The sequence below is a fragment of the Myiozetetes cayanensis genome, unplaced genomic scaffold (assembly GCF_022539395.1).
Source record: "Myiozetetes cayanensis isolate MyiCay16 unplaced genomic scaffold, myiCay2020 scf5-8, whole genome shotgun sequence".
In the NCBI taxonomy this organism is placed as follows: Eukaryota; Metazoa; Chordata; class Aves; order Passeriformes; family Tyrannidae; genus Myiozetetes; species Myiozetetes cayanensis.
The window spans coordinates 15,656,314-15,676,328 of NW_026087742.1; the positions used below are offsets into that span (position 1 = coordinate 15,656,314).

Here is a 20,015-nt window from a genome sequence, read left to right on the forward strand (position 1 = left end):
TGCATGCAGGATGCAGTCTTAGTAGCAGCTTTGGGGAAACTTTAGACTGTATCACTGAGTCTTGACACCTGTTTTATGCCTGACTTAACCGTAACTTACCTTCTTAGAGTGTATCCCCTGCTGCACACAGGGATAGATTTCCTCCTACTATAAAAGTGCTTTTGAGGGTCTGGTATAAATGTGCAAAGTACTGTATTTCACCTGTGCTTGAACTCATGCAGTTGAAACCCCTGGGGTTTATCTGCATCATCCAACGGCTACATTAGTTTGCTCTTGTTTCTGAGGTGTAGGAAGAAAGATGGGTTGTGTGGTGAGGAATGCTTATAATGAAAACTTGACTTGGCTTGTTGGTGTTTGCGTATATCAGTTTCACCTTTGATTTACAGCTCTATCTTACCTTCTAGGTAAAGCTTCCATTTAATGCACAAAGGATTATCTCACTTTCCAGAAATGACTTCCAGTCGTTTCTGAAAATGCATAAATTAACTCCTGAACAATTGGACTGTATTCATGATATCCGAAGACGAAGTAAAAATAGAATTGCAGCCCAGCGATGTCGCAAGAGAAAACTTGACTGCATACAGAATCTTGAATCTGAAATTGAAAAACTGGTATGTATGAATATTCATTGCTGTTGTTGTGAGTCTTCATCAGAACATCTTGACTGGGTGTCTGGCAGTAGTTTGAGACTGAGGTGGCTTATTACTTCTTCCACTCAAGCTTAGAAAACTTTATCATTCTCAGATAGCTTCTTGATAGCAGTTCATGATTTTTCTGTGCTTTCCTCTGAAGTACACAGACTTTTCCTTCTGTGGACTTGTTTCCATTCAAATAAAAGTGCATCACAGTGTAATACTTGGTGAATGATGTTTCCAAAGCCTATAATCTGAGTTTAATTGTACAGAATAATTCCCAAACCATTATTACATTCTGTTTTCTGCCTCCTCCCCTTTCTTGCTGTGTGATTTTTGTTCTTCAGCTCATGGTGTTGCTCATGATCAAGTTTAGTTACGCAATTGTTAGTTGTGTAAGTACAGTTCTTGGAACATATTAACATGGGCTGGTGAACTGTTTCCTGAGCCTTGAGTCTTAAAAATGAGATTCTGCTTACAGAAAGGCGGAAGATACAGAAGAACTTGGGAAGTTGCTTGACTTTTTAGCAGTTGCATCAAAATTGTAGCTGAGGAATTAATGCTTCCAGATTTCTCTGCTGTTAATGCGATTTTTCCTTCTTAAGAAGGCAATAAAAAGATAAATATGTAATTTAAGAGAAATGTAGATAATCTGAGGTTAGGATTATCCACAAAACAGCAATGGCAAGAAAATAGAGTGGTTTTTCAGAGAAAAGTCTTCACTTCTGACCCTTCTCATCTCAGTTTCATGGTTGATCATACCATGTGCACCGTATAGTTCTGTTGTTTAGAATTACTGTACTCTTATTTCTTGTTCATGGAGCATTTGAGACTTACTGTGTGTGAATTTGATATCTGCATCAGCTAAGATGCAGTCATGTTGTACCTTTCTTGACTTCAGAGTGAAAAGGAAAATAAAATTAGAGCCAAGTGCCATGGGCTGGAAACTATTTTCCTGAAGTGATCCATCATCTTTCACTACATATATTCATATATTCCTCCTTCTGCAGTGAAGGAGATAGTGGGTTTTTTTGTTGTTGTTGTTGTTGTTTGGTTTTTTTGGTTTTTTTTTGAAGGAAGGTCGGCAGTGCCATTTAGCCCTGATGAGTTGACAGAGCAGGTCACTTGTGGTGCTGAATGGAGCTGATGCTCTGAGAGAGGGAAGGAAATCAGGTGATTGTGTTAACATTCTTCTGACTGAAGGGAGAAGTTGCATTTCTGACATTTCAAAACTTTCTGCCTGGCTTTGTCATCATGTTGTTATTTCTGTTATGTAACTCTGTCAATATTTTGCAACACTTGAGCAGGGCACTGAAGGTTGATCTGCAAGATTAGACATATAGTTGTTTAAGTGGCTAATAATTATAGGTAATATTCTTTCTTCTGGTTCCAGGCTGGAACAGACTGCGTGTCTGCTGTTTGACAGATAACACTGTGCAAGGTCTAGATAATGAGTGTTGAGTCTTGAGAATTGTGAGGTGGGGTCCCAGTTAGAGGAATCGTGTGCTAGGCACAAACATGTTCCAGTTGCCTTTTTTTTTTTTTTGTCTCTCAACTGTGCAGATAAGTTTCTTCAGAAATTCCTCAAAAGGTCTTGTTTGGAGCTATTGAGCATGTCTGACAGCAACAGATGTACATCATCAAAGTTATGTAAGGTTTACATGAATACAGAAACGTTAAGGTCTGTCTAGGCATAATTTCCAGGTGGGTGGAAGAAGAGAGACATCTGTGAAGAGCGATGTGTGGTACATCCAGGTTGCTTCATGCACGATGGCTCCTGCTTTGGTCCTGTTTCTCTGGATCAGTCAAATCTGTCAGACTTTTTAGTCTGTAATCTCATTGTATCCTCTGTAATGTGGCTTTGAGAGGGGATAGTATGGTGTATTACTATAGTTTATATATAGTTTTATATAGTGTATATATATAATTTTATGGAGTGTATATGTATAGTAGTACAGTTTATATATAGTTTATAGTATTACAGTTTGAAAACTTCTGATAAGTAGATAATACTCTGTCCTATAGCCTGTTAGGAAATACTATTTGGTGAAATTCCTCCTCCTGGCTTCCAGTATGTACAGTGTGTTGTCTTGTAAAACTCCTATTTGGTGTTGCTTATGGCTTTTTTTTTCTCAGATTAGGAGATAGTATTTGTAGTATGTTTGTTGGGAAAGTCCTATATGTGGAACAGAATAAGTCCCTGAGTGAGTAGAATCTGGAGACTGACAGCTGGGGAGTAACCTTGCTGAAAAGGACCTTGAGGTCTGAGCAGACAGCAGGCTGAGCATGGGTTAGCAGACACGTCCAGGCTGACAAAAAGACCATCAGTGTCCTGGGATATGTTAACAGGAGCACAGCTAGTTGTTTGAGGGCAGTTATTGTTTTCCTGTAGTTAGCACGTGTAAGACTGAGTCCTTTGCTGAGTTTTGGACCCGCCCAGTGCCAGGAGTACACTGATAAACAGGAGGAGGGTCACTGAGATGGAGAAGAGGTGGGTGTGGGGGGACCTAACAGCCACCTGCCCCTGTCCATGGGGAAGTTCTGAGGGTTATTGTAGCCACTGCTAGTGAAGGACCTTCAGATGCCAGAGGGTGGTACTTGACAGCAAGAGAACAAGGGGGGATTTCAACTTGATATGAGGAAACACTTTTTTCCATTGGGGAGAGGCAGGCAGCAGAGCAGTTTACACAGAGATGTTGTGCATGCCCAGTCCTCAAGGGTTTTGTGACATGAATGAGCAGAGACCTGAGCAGCCTGATCTTAATCAGAGCTGACTGTTTTGAGCAGGAGGTGAGACTACAGCCCTGCTGAGGTACCTCCCCACCTGAGTGATTCTGTAACATTGGAAGTCTTATGTCAAGCTCTACGTATATTGAAGAAGAATCCTGTCCAGTACTGAATCTGTTATCTGGGAGAATTATCTTTTATCATTTGTCTTGATCTTCTGTACTGATAATGTCATTTTTGACCCCCCATCTGTGTGTCCTTGTTGTTCACTAGTGTTCCATATTTGAGAACACACATGGGGCACTTCAGGAGATGTTGGCTTGTTAGAAACAACTCTTTCAGAGCAGTGTACAGTCAGATTCCTTGGACTATTTCCTGTGCCATGTGCTCTAGGATGACCCTGCTTGAGCAGGGAGGTTGGAGCAGATGACCTGCTGTGGTCATCTCCAGCGTTACCCACTCTGCAATTCTCACTTCAAAACTTTAAAATTAGGATACTTGGGAGGGGTAACAGAGTAGGGGATAACTGGCCTCAAGAAGCACTACTTCTGTGAAGATTCTGTAGCTGAGAAGGACATGTCAGTTAGTGATCCAAGAAATGTAATCTTGGATCTGAGATCTTATTATTTGTATTATAACAGGGTGAAGTGTGCGAACTAAAAATATTCTTCACCAGAAGAATTAAAAGAGCTCTCAGTTCATTATGACCCCAAAACTAACCTTGACATTACTTTGCAGTATTAGTATAATGCTGCTAAAATAAAAACAATAATATTTAGATTTATTAATTCGTCAGCAACTTCACATAGGAATGGGGGAACTTACACTGGAATAACTATTTCTGAATGTTGATGTTTGTTTTAAACAGCAGTCCAGATAATTTCGTCAGTCCATAATACACAGCTGAGTGCCTCTACATACCCAAAAGGTACATAAAGTGATTTTAGATAGGAGATTTGGCAACAGAATGGACGAGATTATTCTCAAAAGTATTGAGAAACAGCTGGAGGGCAGTGCAGTCATCAGTCACAGCCAGCACACAGCTTCAGGAGGGGAAAGTTCTGCTTGTCAAACCTGGTTTCCTTCTACAACAGCGTAAACCACTTGGTTGATCTAGGAAAGCCGGTAGGCGTAATGTTTTTGGATTTCAGCAAAGCTTTTGATGCTGCCTCTCAGTGTCCTTTTGGACAAAGTGCCCAGCATACATCTGAATAACCTTGTTATGTGATGGGTGAACAATGGCTCACAGGTTGGGCACAAGGAGTTCTACTGATTGGGGTAACATCAGGCTGGTGTCTGGTCACTAGTGACGTTCCTCAGGGCTTCATCCTTGCCCCGGTTCTCTTCAACATCTTCATTAACTTGGACACTGGACTCAAAGGAATACTAAGTTAGCCAATGAAACTAAATCAGGAGAAGCTGCTGACTCCCTTGAGGGCACAGAAGCCCTTGCAGAGAGGCCTCAAAAAAATGGAGAGATGGACAATCACCAACCATATGAAGTTTAACAAGGGCAAGTGCTGGATTCTGTACCTGTGACAGGGCAGTCCTGGTTGCATGTATAGACTGGGGAATGAGACTGGGGATGGTGAAGGGTCTGGAGGGGAGGCCTTATGAGGAGCAGCTGAGGTCACTTGGCTTGTTCAGCCTGGAGAAGGGGAGACTGAGGGGAGACCTCACTGTGGTCTTCAGAATTCTCACAAGTGGAAGCAGAGGGACAAGTATCGATCTCTTCACTCTTGTGACCAGTGACAGGACTCAAGAAAACAGCGTGAAGCTGAGTCAGGGGAGGTTTAGGTTGGATATCAGGAAAAGTTTTTTACCCAGAGGGTGGTTGGGCACTGGAAGAGGCTCCCCAGGGAAGTGGTCACAGCACCAAGCCTGACAGAGCTCAAGGAGCATTTGGACAACACTCTCGTGTACGTGGTGTGATTCTTGCTTGGGGTGTCCTGTGCAGGGACAGGGGGTGGACTCAATGATCCCAGTGGGTCCCTTCCAACTCAAGCATATTCTATGATTAACAGGTGCTCCCAGTATGCTGACAAGTAGAAATTTACTAGCAAAGCTCTCTTTCTAATAATTTTAGGCAAAAAGGACTGGTAACAACTGCTCTTCTTGCCAAATGCTGCCGAAACTTAACCAGTTCTTTAAAAAAAAAATTGTAGAGGTTGCAGTATGAGTTTCTCTTGCAAAAGGGGATGTGAGAAGGAGTGACAATAATTAAACTCTCCAGGAGTGAATTGACATAGCAGTAGCTGTAACACACAGTCCCTGTGACTAACATTTAGTACATAAAAACTATTTAAAACCTTGTATATCTTCAAAGCTGTCAATTATTTAATTAGAGAATTTAAAATGAATGTGTTGGGACATGTTTGATTTTGGGTTCTTTGTTGTCTTCTTTCAACTGCTTTATTATGGCCTTGCTTGTTTGCTGTCCTTTGCCATTTCCTCATTTTTCTTTATTCCAAAAGTTGCTTGTTTCCATCATTAGACTTTTCAGTTCTCAGTGTATTTTCATCTTTAGCCACTTGTATCAGGAGTCTCAGAAAAATTCATATTTGTGAATTTTTGACATTGAAGTAAAAGAAAAAAAAAAGCTAATTTTTAACAAAAGCTGGATTTTTCTACTTGATATTCATTAAGTAATTGCAATCCTGTTTGCTGCCATGTGTTTGGACAATCCTGCTACATCATGTAGCTAGGTCTTACTTCTTCAGCATGTCTTATTTCTTTACTTTTCTATATTTTCTGTTTACTTTAGCAGCTGTACTTAACTCCATTGTTTGTCCCACAGTGGACTTGACACTTCTTGAGAATGGTAGTTATTTTCACCTGGTGGAATAGTATCAATAAGGAAAATGCTTCATTAGAGGTTAGGATTGACTTTTTGATACACATTTGATTGTATTGCTCTTTACTTTAATGCCAAATTACTTCTGCTTCAGCAGACCAGATTATTTACAGTCTTGTTTCAGCTCTGGTAGGAACATAAACCATAGTTTTGGTGTTAAAATGTAGACTAAAGGGCTATTTTTATTTTTGCAGCAAAATGAGAAGGAGAACTTGCTGAAAGAAAGAAACCACATTTTGTCAACTCTGGGTGAGACAAAGCAGAATCTGACTGGACTTTGCCAGCAGGTGTGCAAGGAAGCAGCCTTGAGTCACGAGCAAATACAAATACTTGCAAAATATTCTTCCTCAGATTGTCCACTCTTACTGTTGTTCCCGAAGAAAGAACAAACAGCTCCGTCTGACAGTGAGCCTGCAGTACCAGCATCTGTAGAATCAGCAGATGGTCTCTCAGGTGTTACACCTACAGCTGAGCAGAGTTCTTGTTATCAGTGTGTCAAAAGTGTGTGTGATGCAACGTACGATCAAGTACAAGGACTGCATCCAGTTTCTGTAAGAACACTGGAGGAGACGTTACTTGTGGAACAGTGTGGACACAGCAGTGGTATCACAGACTTCTGCCAGCAGATGACTGACAAATGCACTACAGATGAGTGAATCTCTTCTTCCTATTGCCAGCCTCTCAACATTGCAACTAAAAGTGAGATTGAGCATTATTGGAAAGTAGCTTACTAAGTGACAGAAAGATGAAACTTCATCTTCTGAAACTACTTTGACAGATAAGTGGTCACGATATTACTTGGCAAGTTTTGGATTTGCTCTGTGTAATTCTAGAGCATAATCTGTATGTGTCAACCTTGAAGCTTTTTTTTTTTGTGGTGATGCCAAGGAAGGTTCAGGAAAGTTGTTGGAATGTATAAACTCCATGTGCAGGTGTTTATTTTTGAGAAAGCTTTCATTCACATATAGAACAGCCTTTACTCTGACTTATGCCACAGTAACTAATGCCACTCTGCATCTCAGTGAAAGCCTCCTAACAGGTGTTTATGCACAATGACTTCTATACCTGGAATTCTTTTAAGATTTCTTTTTTTCCTGGTAGGCAAACCTTAAGCAGCACATACAGCTTTTGTTAAATGCTTATTTCGTACATCAGTTAGGACGACATGACAGCATGAGGAGATTCTGGCAAGCATGCTCTGGAACAGCTCGTTGCTTCTTGCTGTTCCCATCCCTGTCCCAGAGTGGACTCCTATTGAATAAAAGCAGTAGGCTTGTGGTAGTAGTAAAATGGAATAGTAGTAGGCTTTTATTGACTATATGCCTTTGTCTCAGCTCTCCAGTATAGAGTTAAGAGAACTGGAACGGCAGAGGTGCTGCCGCATACTGCTCTCTTCTCTACAGTTAGGGGGAGGAATAACAACATACTGTGAAAGGCAGATGTGTGATGCAGTTCTTGGATGAGTGTGCATTGGATCCTCTGGCATCTGAATCCCATAGGCTTGTTAAAATTCACTGCTGTATTGTGACTTACTGTCCCAGCACCTTCAAGCTTTCTGCTTGTTTGTGGTAATTTGGAATCAAAGTATTGTGAAAGTCTAAGGACAGATTTTTATTTTTTTTTAAGGCATTCAGGCACTACATTTTTTTTACTTAAGTGCCTAACTGCATAAAGTTACAAATATATTTGTTCTCTGATCACTGGGACCAGTAAATTTCTATTTCAAAATCTTAGTCTTTGGCATACTTTATGGCTAAACCTGTAGTACATTTTCAATGGCTTGTGCTATTAGTGTAGATATATAAAAAGTTTATTAAGGAAATGAGCTGGAGATATTTCCTTTATTTACTTTGTGAAGGAGAAATTCAGCTACTGAAAACAATCCCCGTTTTTTAGATTTTTACATAGCGGTGGATGCACATTGTATACCAATGATGCTTTGTTATTTAGATGTTATTCTAACAACAGAACTAAGTATTGAACCTCACCACAGAAAACTTTGGTTTTGCTGGTTTACAAAACATGAAGAATCTTGAACAAGCCAGTGGAATTCTTCATTTCCTACCTCAGTATGTATATTAGCTTTTTGTGTCTTTGTGTGCATGTACAGTAGGCAGCAAAGGACCTTGTAAATACCGCTTTTCAAAAGTTTTATCTTGCAGTGAGACAAAACTTGCTCTTGGCAAGACTTTGTTTTTTTCCCCTCCTCTCCCCACCACCCATAGGTAACATAGCATTAATAAATACATTAAGCCGCTTATTTAAAGTAAAAATTAAAAATCTGACAGATTTAAACAGGACTTCTCATAACCAGCACGGAATGCAAATGACTACACTACCTCACCTATGGGACTGAAAGTTGATTTGAAATCTCTAGTGATAACCTTCATCATATATCATTACTTTAAGGGGAAAATCATGTTAATGGAGCATAGCTTGTATAAAACACAGTGCTTGCAGTAATTGAAATTCAGAAATAAATACTTTATGGGAGACGTCAGGAGAGTTCTGCTGATAAACTTTCAGATAATTGAATTGAAATTCTCTTAAAATACTATCATTGATTATATGTTGATCTATATGTATTACTTAAGAAGCTCTCTGGGCTTTTTCCTCAATGTCTGTAGATTCCTGGTTCATTTAATCCTTGCCTCCCTTGCATGCTGCCATCCTGGGTAGCGTTTCGCTCTCAAGTCTCCATTTTATTTAAAAAGCAAACCAAAAAGAAACAATAAAAAACAAAATGGAAAGCCCCAAACCTCTCTCTACTGTTCATAACTACTGTCACTGTTGTTAAAGCTGGTGATACTCTGAAATGACATGGACAATGGCATTGTCCCAATAGTACACATACTTCAAAATGGAATTCCTTGGGGTAAATGCTTGTTAATAAACGGGTGGAGCGCATATGTAGGCAGTGGCTGGCTGGGAGCTTATCCAGTGGCCCAAACCCCTGACACACTTGGCTGTAGATGCTGGAAAACAAGGTCAGCGATTACCAAGTTAAAGGCTGGAATATCCACTAGAGGCTTGTGCTCCAGTGCTGGTGATCAGCCACAGTCTGAATTCCACACAGCTAATGGTGGAGGGATTCCAGTGCAGAAATCATCACTGTCATTGACCTGTGATAAAATTAACATCGTGTTTTTAAACCTGTAATGACCTTGATTGTGAGGGTAAGGGTTTTGCCTGACCAGCTACATCTAAGTAGTTTTTAAAATATTTATTTAATACTGTAGACCTACAAGTTGCATGTTGACTTCTATAGCCTATATGTCATCAACTTGCAAAAGTTAAGAATGAATGACAATTTTATGATACAGAATTCTCAGGAAAATGTTTTTGGAGTTTGGTTTTATTTTTTTCTTCCAGTAAAGAAATATTTGATTTTGAAATTGTAAAGTACTTTGCTAAAGCATGTTTTAAAATACTTTGAACAGACTATCTTAAAACCATAAAGGTATGATGGCATACAGATTGTAAAATAAACAGATAATTACAACAGTTGATTTTGTATCTTTCATAATTCAGTATTTTCTAAGACTACAATAAAAACCACTATCCTTTCTACAAAGGCTTTTCTATTTTGTATGCATCTTCTGCTGTGAAAATCTCCACTGGTGCATTATTCATAAACGTTTCTGAAAATGGTAGCAAAGTAGTCTTTGTATAGTTTATAAGTTTTATAGGCCCAAAATACTAGCTTAGGATTCTTCAGATGAAGCTGACATTTCTTACTAATCCAGAAAGGTAAGTGTGTCAAAGTTTGGTATCTTTTAAACTACTGAGGATGTTTCCTCAGTAATACATTTTTTTTTTATTTTAATATTCCCAAATGCATGGAATATTTTTCTCATCCTACTGCTGAGCAAATTTGTCATGTGGAAAATCTGATGAATATGAATAGCAAAGTCAAGGTCAGAATCTAAAATATAAAAAAAAACACAACTAAAAATTGTTATCAAATAAGTAATGAGTGCGAATAATATTACAGTACAATTCAGTATATTTTGTGAACTTCAGATATAACATTTAAGGCTTTCTTGATACATGATAATACTCTAGTAAGAATTTGGTATGATATTTTAACAAGGTGTCATAGTTTTTACAATCTACTGTTTTGTATTTACTGTGAAAGAGAAGGGGAGATGGATGAGAAAGACTTGGGAAGAAACAAAACACTTACTAATCAAAATATATATTTGACTTCATTAACTTGAAGGCTGTAAGTCTCAAGCTCCTGGGTGAACTGGCATGATTTTGTTTAAATGCATTTGGTGATGATAGTCAACGTTCTAAACCATATTGCAATTTTCTTTCTCAGCCCAGTCAGAAGATCCATTTCGCGTAAGCCTGTCAGCATTCGGGACTTTCTCAGGTAATGATCTAGGAAGTAAGAAATATTTTCAGTGGACAGCCCTTACTGGCTCTGAGTTTGCATTCCTGTCACTCTGACTCTTGTTAAAGATGCACTTTATTATGCTTTAGTAAAGGATCCCTTGAAGTCATACAGGCATATTAGATACTTTTAGGTAGCAGTGATAAATGGTGTATTGAATCAGCGTGTGAGGCATCTGTTTAAATGCAGATGTTACAACACTATTGGTATAATTACATAATTGCTCATTGTAATTTTTACTACTCATATATACCTTATATATAACATTCACTTGAATACAGGATAATCAACTAGAAACTATGTGTAAATAACAAAGGCTTTTTCATAAAGAAGGCATTCATAACAAAAGTAGTGGGCAAAAAGCAGGGGACAGGTACAGGGATAAAAGGCAGCAGAAGTCGCAGACTCCCCAGATCTGGGTTAATAGTGGATCATGGAAGTTTGGGGAATATCACTGACAACTGTACGCTGTGAATGTAGGAGTGCTAAGAGTTACATAAAATTTTCAGACTCCTGTGGGCTCTGAAATAAATCGGTCCTGCTCACCCATAAAACCAGAAAACTTTGCTAACTCGTGTATGTTCAGGTGTCATCCCAAAAAGCTGATGAACGTGTAAGTCCAAGCCCAATTGATGGGGAAGGTGAATGTCTCAATGATGCTTACCCCAGCCACCTTTGTGGGCTTTTTTAACCAAAACCAAGAACAGGAATAATTAAAAGACCTTATTACCTCTACTGAACAAGAGGGTGGCACACCCATGCTTTTTAGTAGACAGCAGAGAAAGCACGCAGGGTGAGGGATTATGAAAGCCTCACCTAACAAAAACATTTGTGTTTTGGTCCTTGCCCAGGGCTTGCTCTCCTGTCAGGCATTCTTGGTACTTGATAATCACGAGCTGGGCTGGATTGCACTTCAAATGAGATACAATATGTTGGAAGCCGTATGCTTTTACTTCTAGAATTCATCATTATGGTTGTCTAAGGTATGGTGTCTCCTGTGGTTAGATAGAACCCTTCCCAGGTGATGGCTGCTGTTGGAGAAGTGTCTTTCCTTTTGTCTGGAAGCAGTCCTTGGATGTATTCAATTGGACTCCAAATTTCGGTGGTGGTCTCCTGAAAAGAAATAACAGTTCTTTCCCACAGGAAGTAAAGGGGGTAGGCCCAGTGTTTCAGGGGCAGATAATAGGCTGTCCATGGCAGGTGTTAACCATACTGTCCTGGCACATTTTTTTTCTGGGAGAAATCCCTAGAAGTAATCCATTTTGGACGTGGAACCACATTGTGTTGGTGATCTCCTGGTAGAAAATTACAGTTCTTTCCTCCTCCCACAGGTTGACTGCCACCTACTCTTCCACTCTCACGGATCTCACTTGCTAACCATAAAGAGTCCAGCAGCTGAGCCCACGCCAAATGTCCAAGAAGAAAAACTCACAGCTGATTTTACTCTTTCCCAGAAACCAGCTCATGGCTGCACTGCACTTCTCACCTATTCCTACCGTCCAAACTCTCAATCTCACAGCCTAGATTGAAGCTGAGCAGTTTTCTGCTACAGCTCAAAAAAAGAAGTGTGCCAAGAGAGAAAGCTTTTGCTGACCTACTCCTTCTAATTGTGAAATTCTAGGCACTCTGTTATAGGGAGGGTTTCGGGTTGTTTTTGTTTTTGGGGGGTTTTTTTTGGTTGAGTTGTTTTGTTGTTTTGTGGTTTGTTGGTTTTTTAGCTCATGGTGAATGTCCCACACCTAGAGCCTGTGTAGGATGGGGTAAGTTCAGGCTTCATTGTTCGCCTGGCTTGGATTGTCCCATTGAAACACTAATGACTTTTCTCTGCAAGAAGCAGGACTTTTGTTTTCCTTTACCCGAGGCAGGGAGAGAAGGTAGATTTTTGTACTCTATAACTTTAGCTGAAGCAGCAGCAGCCAGAAGGGAAACAAGGGCTGGCAGTTTCTGGCTGGGAGGTGCTTGGTTTTGGGGTTCATCTTTTTGGCCGGGCCATTTTTGGCTTCTTTGAGCCCCGAGGGAAGTCCCGGGTTTTTCACCTCTGCCCCGTGCCTGGACACCTCTTCGGAGCTGCTGAGGACCAAAAGAGTTCCCATTCGTCCTGCGGTCTCCCCGTTTTTCGCTGGACAGACGGGCCCTCCATCCCTTCCCAGTGCCGCCACCGCAGCCCCGGGCGCGGCGCGGACTGCGCGGGGCTGGCGCTGCCTGCGGGGGGGATTCAGCAAGATAGTCCTTGTGGGGGGCTCACCCTGGGTTCTCAGCCCAGCTGGCGCGGCTGAGACCCGCCCTTGGCCACGCGGGCTCCTCTGGAATTCGGGAACCGCTCCCTTGTTCCCAAAAACCGGCATTTCCTGGGGCCCAGCAGCGCCCCCTGCTCGGCGTGGCTGTAACTGCGCCCAAGGGCCAAAAGCGCCTCCTTGTTTTCGGTGGGAGTTTGGTTACGGGACTGCTGCTTGGTTTGGGGTGTTACCTATCTATCTATCTATCTATCTACACATATTCTTTACTAAAGAGTTGTTATTTTCTTTTCCACACCTTTTCGACTGGAGCCTCTTAATTTCGAAGTTACAGCTAACTCAGAAGGAAGAGCTTGGTTTTTCTCCTATCCCGCTCTCCTAAGGCAAACATTTCTGTCTCATTAAACTGAGACATTTATTGGGGCCCAACATGGGGCTCGACGAGGGGAAAGGTGAAAAAAGGGTAACAGCTCTTGTGTAATCCATCTGTGTATTGATTTGGGAGCCCCTAGGCACCATGCAGCCTGAGTTAGCTGCTTTTCTTTGGCACGTAACCATGGCACATAACCATGCCAAGTGGCCTGGCTGTTTTCTTCAGCTCAAATTATAAGACTCAAGTATTGATAACTGCTTTTGAGTTCATATGTTGGGTATATGACACTGCACATTGAATACCTGTGAGTCTCATCTGGAATGTGTCCTCAAGGCTGCACTCCTGCTCTAGCTTAAGCTGTTTCCTCTGGGGATTTAAGGATAATGGCACCTATCCTTGTGGAGAAATACAGGGGCGTATGTTTTCCCAACCCTTCATCCGTTTTCCCTTTTAGTCCATTAGAATTGCTGCTGGGAAGTTTAAATCCTCTTTAGATGCTGCAGATATCTTGCTCTTTGGGCTTTGCATGCAAGTTTGTGCAAGACGAGAGTAAAACGCCTGATACCAGGGTGACTCAGGATATGGCCAAACCAAAAGAACAGACCAAGCCAATGGAGATTGCCACATCTCAGAGTTGAACAATGACAAGAACCCACTAGACACCACCTCCAGCTTGATAAACGTTGGGTTATTCAGCCTCTAACATCAACCAACCTTCAATTAAAGGGCAATCCATGGCTCTCTTCAGACACCCAGGTATATTGCTGTTGACCAGCATTCAAAAACTTGTAAGAGCAGAAATTGCCTCAAAAATTACACTGGAGTAACATAAGCTCCTCTAGCAGGTAAGTCAGTAGCAAAATCTTTTAGTTACCTAAGCATAAAAGACTATGAGACCCATCACTACAGGCTAAACTTGAACACCACTTCAAAATAAAGCAAGTGAAGGTGGAGAGTAGAAGCTTTTTTAAGAGAAACAGCCAGTGGAGCAGAATGGGGAAATTAATTCTGAGTTTTTGAAGAAAACGTAAAACCTCACTAGTAAAATTAAGTAGTGTTTGGTAGTAAAAAATTCCCACTTTTTGAAGTTATTCTTGCTTTAGACTACAGCTGTTTGCTTTTATTGAAAAACATTAGGTGGAACACTCATACTGTACAAGAAACACTGACAATTAGTCAAATGCATAAAAGACCAAAGACAAATAACTGAAGTATCTGCAATAGAACAAAAAAAATTGTTGGCACATGTTCCTAATTAGCATTTTGAATTCATTGCTTAAATACATACCAAGTTTTGCCTAAAGGGGTGCTGCCACCAGCCTTCTTTTCCTCCTTTTGAAACTTAAAACATCTGACCTTCAATACTGCTCGTGTGAGACACCGAGTTTGAATCTCACTGAATTATACACCCATGGGGGTCAGAATAAACCCACTTAAGTGTGTGGCTGGCCCTGCAGGTACAGGGTAAGGCCTGCCCACAGAGAGCACGTGGCAGAGCCTCAAGGCACTTGACAAGGGTTGCAGCCAACACGGCTGAGCCCATGGAGCGCACGTGGCAGCCCCAAGAGCTGGGGTCAGTCAGGCAGACCTGCCTGGTAGGTCACCCACACCACACCCCTGGAGCCTGTGAGTGGCTGCACCACACCTGACTCCAGCCTGGAAGGCACTGAGTGGTCAATGCCTGGATATCCCACCTGGGAGGCAGGACCAAACTATATAAATGTGGGAGCACGAGACGCCAAGTGAGCTTTTGTCGTCTGGTTGCCACCACGTGAGCCATCAGATCATGGTGGTAACTATTTTTCCTCTCCTTCCTCTCTCCTATTTCTTACTTCTTTCTTTTCTTCCTTTATTCCTTTCTTTGGTGGGTAACTTAAAACCAACGAGCTGTGTTTTACTAAGATGGTGTACTGATTGTTTTGTGGTGGATGCTTTTGTGAACTGGATCTGTGTGCTGGGTATTTTGGTGAAATACTTCTACTTATGTTATCCCTGTAAAACCTTTTGCCAAAATGTCTTATTTTCTCGCTAAATTAAAATAAATTCTCTTAGAGAAAGCGTAGCAACGTTTTCTCCAGACGTGACTTCAAAGCAATAACACACTAAAAGTTTTTCGAAAATTTAGTAAGCAAACTTAAAATTCTTAAATATATATTTCCAGTTAAGCGTAAAGCTTTAAAACTGGAGCATTACAGTATAGAAAAGCCATTTTATCTAATGCTCTTAAAGCCTTTATTCATGTCACATTTTTGCCTTGAACTTGTAAAAAAACCCCATCAAACTAACAAACCACCAAACCACAGGTTTGGCCCATTCCTGTCCTCTGAGCATGAGTTGAGCAAAGGCTGTGGAGACAAGACAAAGGAAAGTGACTTAATGTTGTTCCTTCAGACATCACAGCATCACAGGGAGGTTTTGCATTGGTTTAGGAAAATGCACGCCCAGTTCACTAGATATTGAATATCAGGGAATCCAGGAGGTAAATTCTCTGCTTTCAGAGAGAAACATTTAAATAAATATTTACATTAAACCAGAAGTCTACAGACTGATTTATCAGAAGTCTTGTTAAAAAAAAAAAACAACCCAACAACCTATTTCTATCTGGAGTATCCTTTTAAGAGAAAGAAGAGGTTGGCTAGGAGGGCCAGGATGCAGACTCAGCACTGTTCTACTACAGCATGAGCCACTCTTTCAGCTCCCTGACAGCTTTTGCAATGTTTCCACAGATCCCAGAAGATTACAAGGAAAAGTTTCACAAAAGTTCTCCAATCTTCAGCAGTTAAATTTCTTTCAGACTTTCTTGGGCAGAGGAGTCACACACGACTCGATAGCTGTCAGTCTTGTCTCCAGAGCTTTTAATATAGTGTGTGCCTGCAAAACAACCAGGGAGAGGGACTTGGTTATAAGCGGAATTTCACAATACTAAGAGCAAGTGTAGATGTCAGAAAGGGCTCAAATCTGATCTCGTTACCAATCCTTTTTGATTTTATTCCTGTTACTTTCATAGTTCGAAAGCTCACTTGACTCTAACGTTCACTCTCCACACTCCATAACTTCTTCCAGCCTTGGTGTCAGAGCCACACGCTCACCTTTTGCTGGAACAGCCATCAGCTTCCACAGTCAGCTTCCTTATGCTATTTGCTCCCAACCTTCCCTAACTGCAGTCACAAGTCTTCAGCAGAGTAAAACATCAACTTGATTTATGATGTAACATTTCAGTACAAAGTTACAGCAAAAAGCATTCGGTCTGTTTGCACAAAAGGCAAAAGAGGCACGACTGTAAGTTTAGTGAAGATCTGGAGAAGTGAATCAGAACTAATCAGGAATGAAATATCAAATTCCTGAGACATAAACAGGAATCTAATGCTGTGCACGATCAACAGAAACTGCTAATTAACATGAAAATTAAAGGAAAAGTTACTGAAAATCTGGCATAACACAGGATACTCATGGCATGAGGCAGTACAACAGATGTCATAGCCCACAGAATTGCTCTGGATGAAATAAGCTGTTTTGTAGAAGCTATTGAAGGATATTAAGATTTCACAGAGGTGATTTAAACAAAGAATGATATAAGGTTAAATCTTACCCTTTGCAGCACCTCTTGCAAGACAGCTCGACTTTCAAGAGTCAGTGGCTCCTCATCAGTAAGAGCTTGCTTTTCTGAGGATCCCAGAATATAGCTGAAATGCCAGAGTTTAGAGCATGAGCTTCTCACTCTGAAGGCAAAAAGCCAAAGGTAGTGCTGCTCCAGAACCCCAAGAGAGAGTCATGAGTTCTGGGGCTTCAGGATACAGCAAAAAATCACACAGACACGGAGAATGGGGCAGCGCTGGCTGGAAGAAGCAGCCACCACCATCACTGCCCGAGAAAATGCCATTTTGTGGCCAGGTTAGTGCTTCAGAGAATTTTCCTGCCGTGGGAAAAACAAAGAATCATAGCTGCGGAATGAAGGCAAAAAACCTGAAACAACTGTCCAGAGTAAGAGGGTGAACAGCCACATCAATGCAGCAGAATAAATGGGAACTTAACAAAAAACCAGAAACATGGAAGCCAGCCCAGAGAGAAACAATCCCTGTTTACTAGAGCATATGCTTGCATAAAAGAACTCTGGCATGGAGCCTTAGTTCAGGATATAGTTACTGAAGAATATTTTAAGACCACTTTAAAGTGCTATAAACCAACTGAACCCAAGCACACCTTAGTTTTTTTTCTGGACAGTTTTTAAGTGGGAGTCTCAAGCACATACTTTGCCCACCTTAGCAAGGATGGAGCAGACTTGGCCAGTGCAGGTTAGACCCCACACCAAGCTGTGCCTAAAGCCCTCTGCCCACATTTCCTGCTGCCCATGCTAACCTCTAACAGCTAATAGGCAGGCCTACTTGGTGCTGCCCATGACTGCAGGCTTGTTTTGCATACTCTCTTCTGATCAAAGGGGAAGGAACTCTCTTGTGCTGTGTACCTAGTGTTATTTTTTTATATGGTGTGCAATGGCTGGTATGCAATTTCTTACACAAAAGGCAGCCCTGGTATTGCATTTTTTTTCTAGGATTTGTCTTACACAAGGTGATGTTTCTCACTCTTGAGCATTATGATGCCAACAGCAGTAATACAGAAAAACACTCTGGAACAGAGCAGCACAGACAGCTGTGTCTGGATATGCCACAGATATAACAGCAGCATCCCTCAGTGAGATGCTGGGTGGGTGAAATGGGTTTTTCAGGCTTCCCCATAAACATTCTGCATGTACCTTTCAATAGAATCAATGCTGAAACAGAACAAACCCCTCTTGTAGTCGAGATGCTTTGGGGTGCACCTGTAGATGCTTCCAAGTGTCCTCGAGCAGCCAGAACAGAACAAGGTTTCTACCACACTGTAAGCAAGACATGTAACATTTATTCAGGAGAAAATAAAAGGAAGCACCTCTCTCCATCACTGTTCTAAAAAAAAATTCATGCTTTACGATTTTTTAGAGCTTTACACGGTGTAATTATGGGCACATCTTTCAGCCTGCATTCCCAGTGGCTCCTTAGGCTGGACTCCTCAGCAAGACTAATAGAACCACTGAATGGCAGAAGGGTTTGGGATGGAAGGGACCTTAAAGCTCATCCACTCCCACCCCCTGCCACGGCAGGGACACCTTCCACTAGACCAGATTCCTGCAAACTCTCTCCAGCCTGGCCTTGAACACTTCCAGGGATAGGGCAGCCACAGTTTCTCTGGGCAACCTGTGCCAGGGCCTCGGCAACCTCACAGGGAAGAATTTCTTCCTAATATGAGGAATAAACAGAGTGTTCTTGCAAAACTTGTAACAGTCATAACTGGTTTAGTAAGAGAGTGGAAAGGTACTGGTTATGCAGCCTGTGTAGTTCGCCTGTGTAGTTTGCTTAGGAATAAGAGAATCAGTCAGCTACATGGAACCCCTCCTCCAGCTTTGAAGTGACAACTCCATATGGAAGGTACAGTTTGATACAATGTACCCCGGAGTGGCTCGGCAATGGAGAAACAGGGAGGGACCTGCCTTTTGGGTGAGATGATAGGATAAAAGGGGGGCTGTGTTCCCTGCCACGTTGAGAGACCTCACTGAGGTTTGTTCAGTGAACTCCCTCTTTTATTCGAATAAAAGTTGGGTTTTTTTTTAGTTAGCTTCTCTGTCTCCTGGCTATTTATGTGTTTCCCAACACCTGGATTTTCAGAATACTAATTGTCTAATCTAAATCTGCCTTCTTTCAGCTTGAGGCCATTCCCTTCTCCTATCACTACGTGCCCTTGAGGGAAGTCCCTCTCCCTAAGCACATTGCACAGACCTAATCCACGAGCACCTTGCACAGACCACCCGAAATAATTGTTCCAGAGGCTCCCCGGGGGCACACGGACACTCCTGTTTTACCGGGCTTGTCCTCAGCGCCCTCCCCGGCACCTCCCGGTTCTCCCAGGACAGGGAGGGCAGTGCCCAGGCGGGGACCCCCCCATCACTGTCTCACCATCCGCACTCGTCGGGCAGCTTGGAGAGCTTCCTCTTGTGGTCCACCGAGACGCCGGCGGCCGCGCCTGCACAGAGGAAGGGAGAAAGGGAGGGATGCGGCGAGGGGACCCGCGGGGAGGGGACCCGGCGGGGCGGCGGGGCCGGGACTCACTGCGGAGCAGGATGCAGCCGCCCTCCTCGTCGTTGGACACCCAGCTCAGCGTGTCACCCACCGGCCGCTTGCAGCCGGCGCACAGGAACACCATGGGCAGCAGCTCCGCGCTGTACGAGCCCTCCGCGCCCGCCCCCCACGGCTGCGGCGACTGCTGCTGCTGCTGCTGCTGCTGCTGCTGCTCCGCGCTGCCCCCGGCGCGCACCTCCAGCAGCGACATGGAGCACTCCAGCTCCGCCGCCAGCTCGGCCGGCGGGAACAGCGCGCCCGCCATGGCCCCCGACCCGACCCGGCCCGCCCCGAGCGGAGGAAGCGGCAGTGACGCCCTCACGGCCTTCAAATCGCCCGCGCAGGAACCGGCAGTGACGCCGCTCGGGAAGCACGGGCCGCCCGCACCGCCAGCATCATCCCCGGGACCGCCCCGCACCGCCCACATCATCCCCGGGACCGCCCCGCACCGCCCACATCATCCCCGGGACCGCCCCGCACCGCCCACATCATCCCCGGGACCGCCCCGCACCGCCCTCATCATCCCCGGGACCGCCCCGCACCGCCCACATCATCCCCGGGACCGCCCCGCACCGCCCACATCACCGGGTACCGCCCCCGCTCCCGTGCCCGGGCGGTTTTCGTGTCCTCTAGAAAGAGAGTGCGGTTTG

The 20,015-nt window shown here is 42.9% G+C and overlaps 2 protein-coding genes across 4 annotated transcripts in view; one reads left to right on the plus strand and one right to left on the minus strand.

The window, feature by feature from the left end:
- Nucleotides 1-9,717, plus strand: part of BACH1 (BTB domain and CNC homolog 1) — a 29,550-nt gene extending 19,833 nt beyond the window's left edge. For both annotated transcript variants that reach the window (XM_050332631.1, XM_050332630.1), the window contains exons 4-5: nt 405-611; nt 6,408-9,717. In XM_050332631.1, the coding sequence (XP_050188588.1) occupies nt 405-611; nt 6,408-6,869 (669 nt within the window). In that variant the 3' untranslated portion in view covers nt 6,870-9,717. The remainder of the gene's footprint in view (nt 1-404; nt 612-6,407) is intronic.
- A 1,827-nt stretch (nt 9,718-11,544) lies between these two features.
- MIS18A (MIS18 kinetochore protein A) lies at nt 11,545-19,630 on the minus strand. 2 transcript variants are annotated; one of them, XR_007630931.1, is made up of 6 exons: nt 19,357-19,630; nt 19,204-19,270; nt 17,970-18,092; nt 16,809-16,902; nt 15,811-16,090; nt 11,545-11,725 (listed from the first exon to the last, which is right to left on the minus strand). XR_007630931.1 is itself a non-coding variant. In XM_050332632.1 (5 exons), exons 1-5 carry the CDS (start codon nt 19,628-19,630, stop codon nt 16,010-16,012), a joined length of 639 nt encoding a protein of 212 aa, XP_050188589.1. In that variant the 3' UTR covers nt 12,198-16,009. The 2 variants fall into 2 exon arrangements, 1 of the variants encoding a protein (XP_050188589.1); XM_050332632.1 differs by lacking the exon at nt 11,545-11,725 and having other exon boundaries at nt 12,198-16,090.
- Between the last annotated feature and the right edge of the window lie 385 nt (nt 19,631-20,015).

Coding starts and splice junctions, on each gene's coding strand:
- MIS18A (XM_050332632.1), bottom strand. CDS start 19,630: ATGGCGGGCGCGCTGTTCCCGCCGGCCGAGCTGGCGGCGGAGCTGGAG. Junction 19,271..19,356: donor CGGCTGCATCCTGCTCCGCA/GTGAGTCCCGGC, acceptor TCCTCTGTGCAG/GCGCGGCCGCCGGCGTCTCG. Junction 16,903..17,969: donor AGCATTGATTCTATTGAAAG/GTACATGCAGAA, acceptor CTGGCATTTCAG/CTATATTCTGGGATCCTCAG.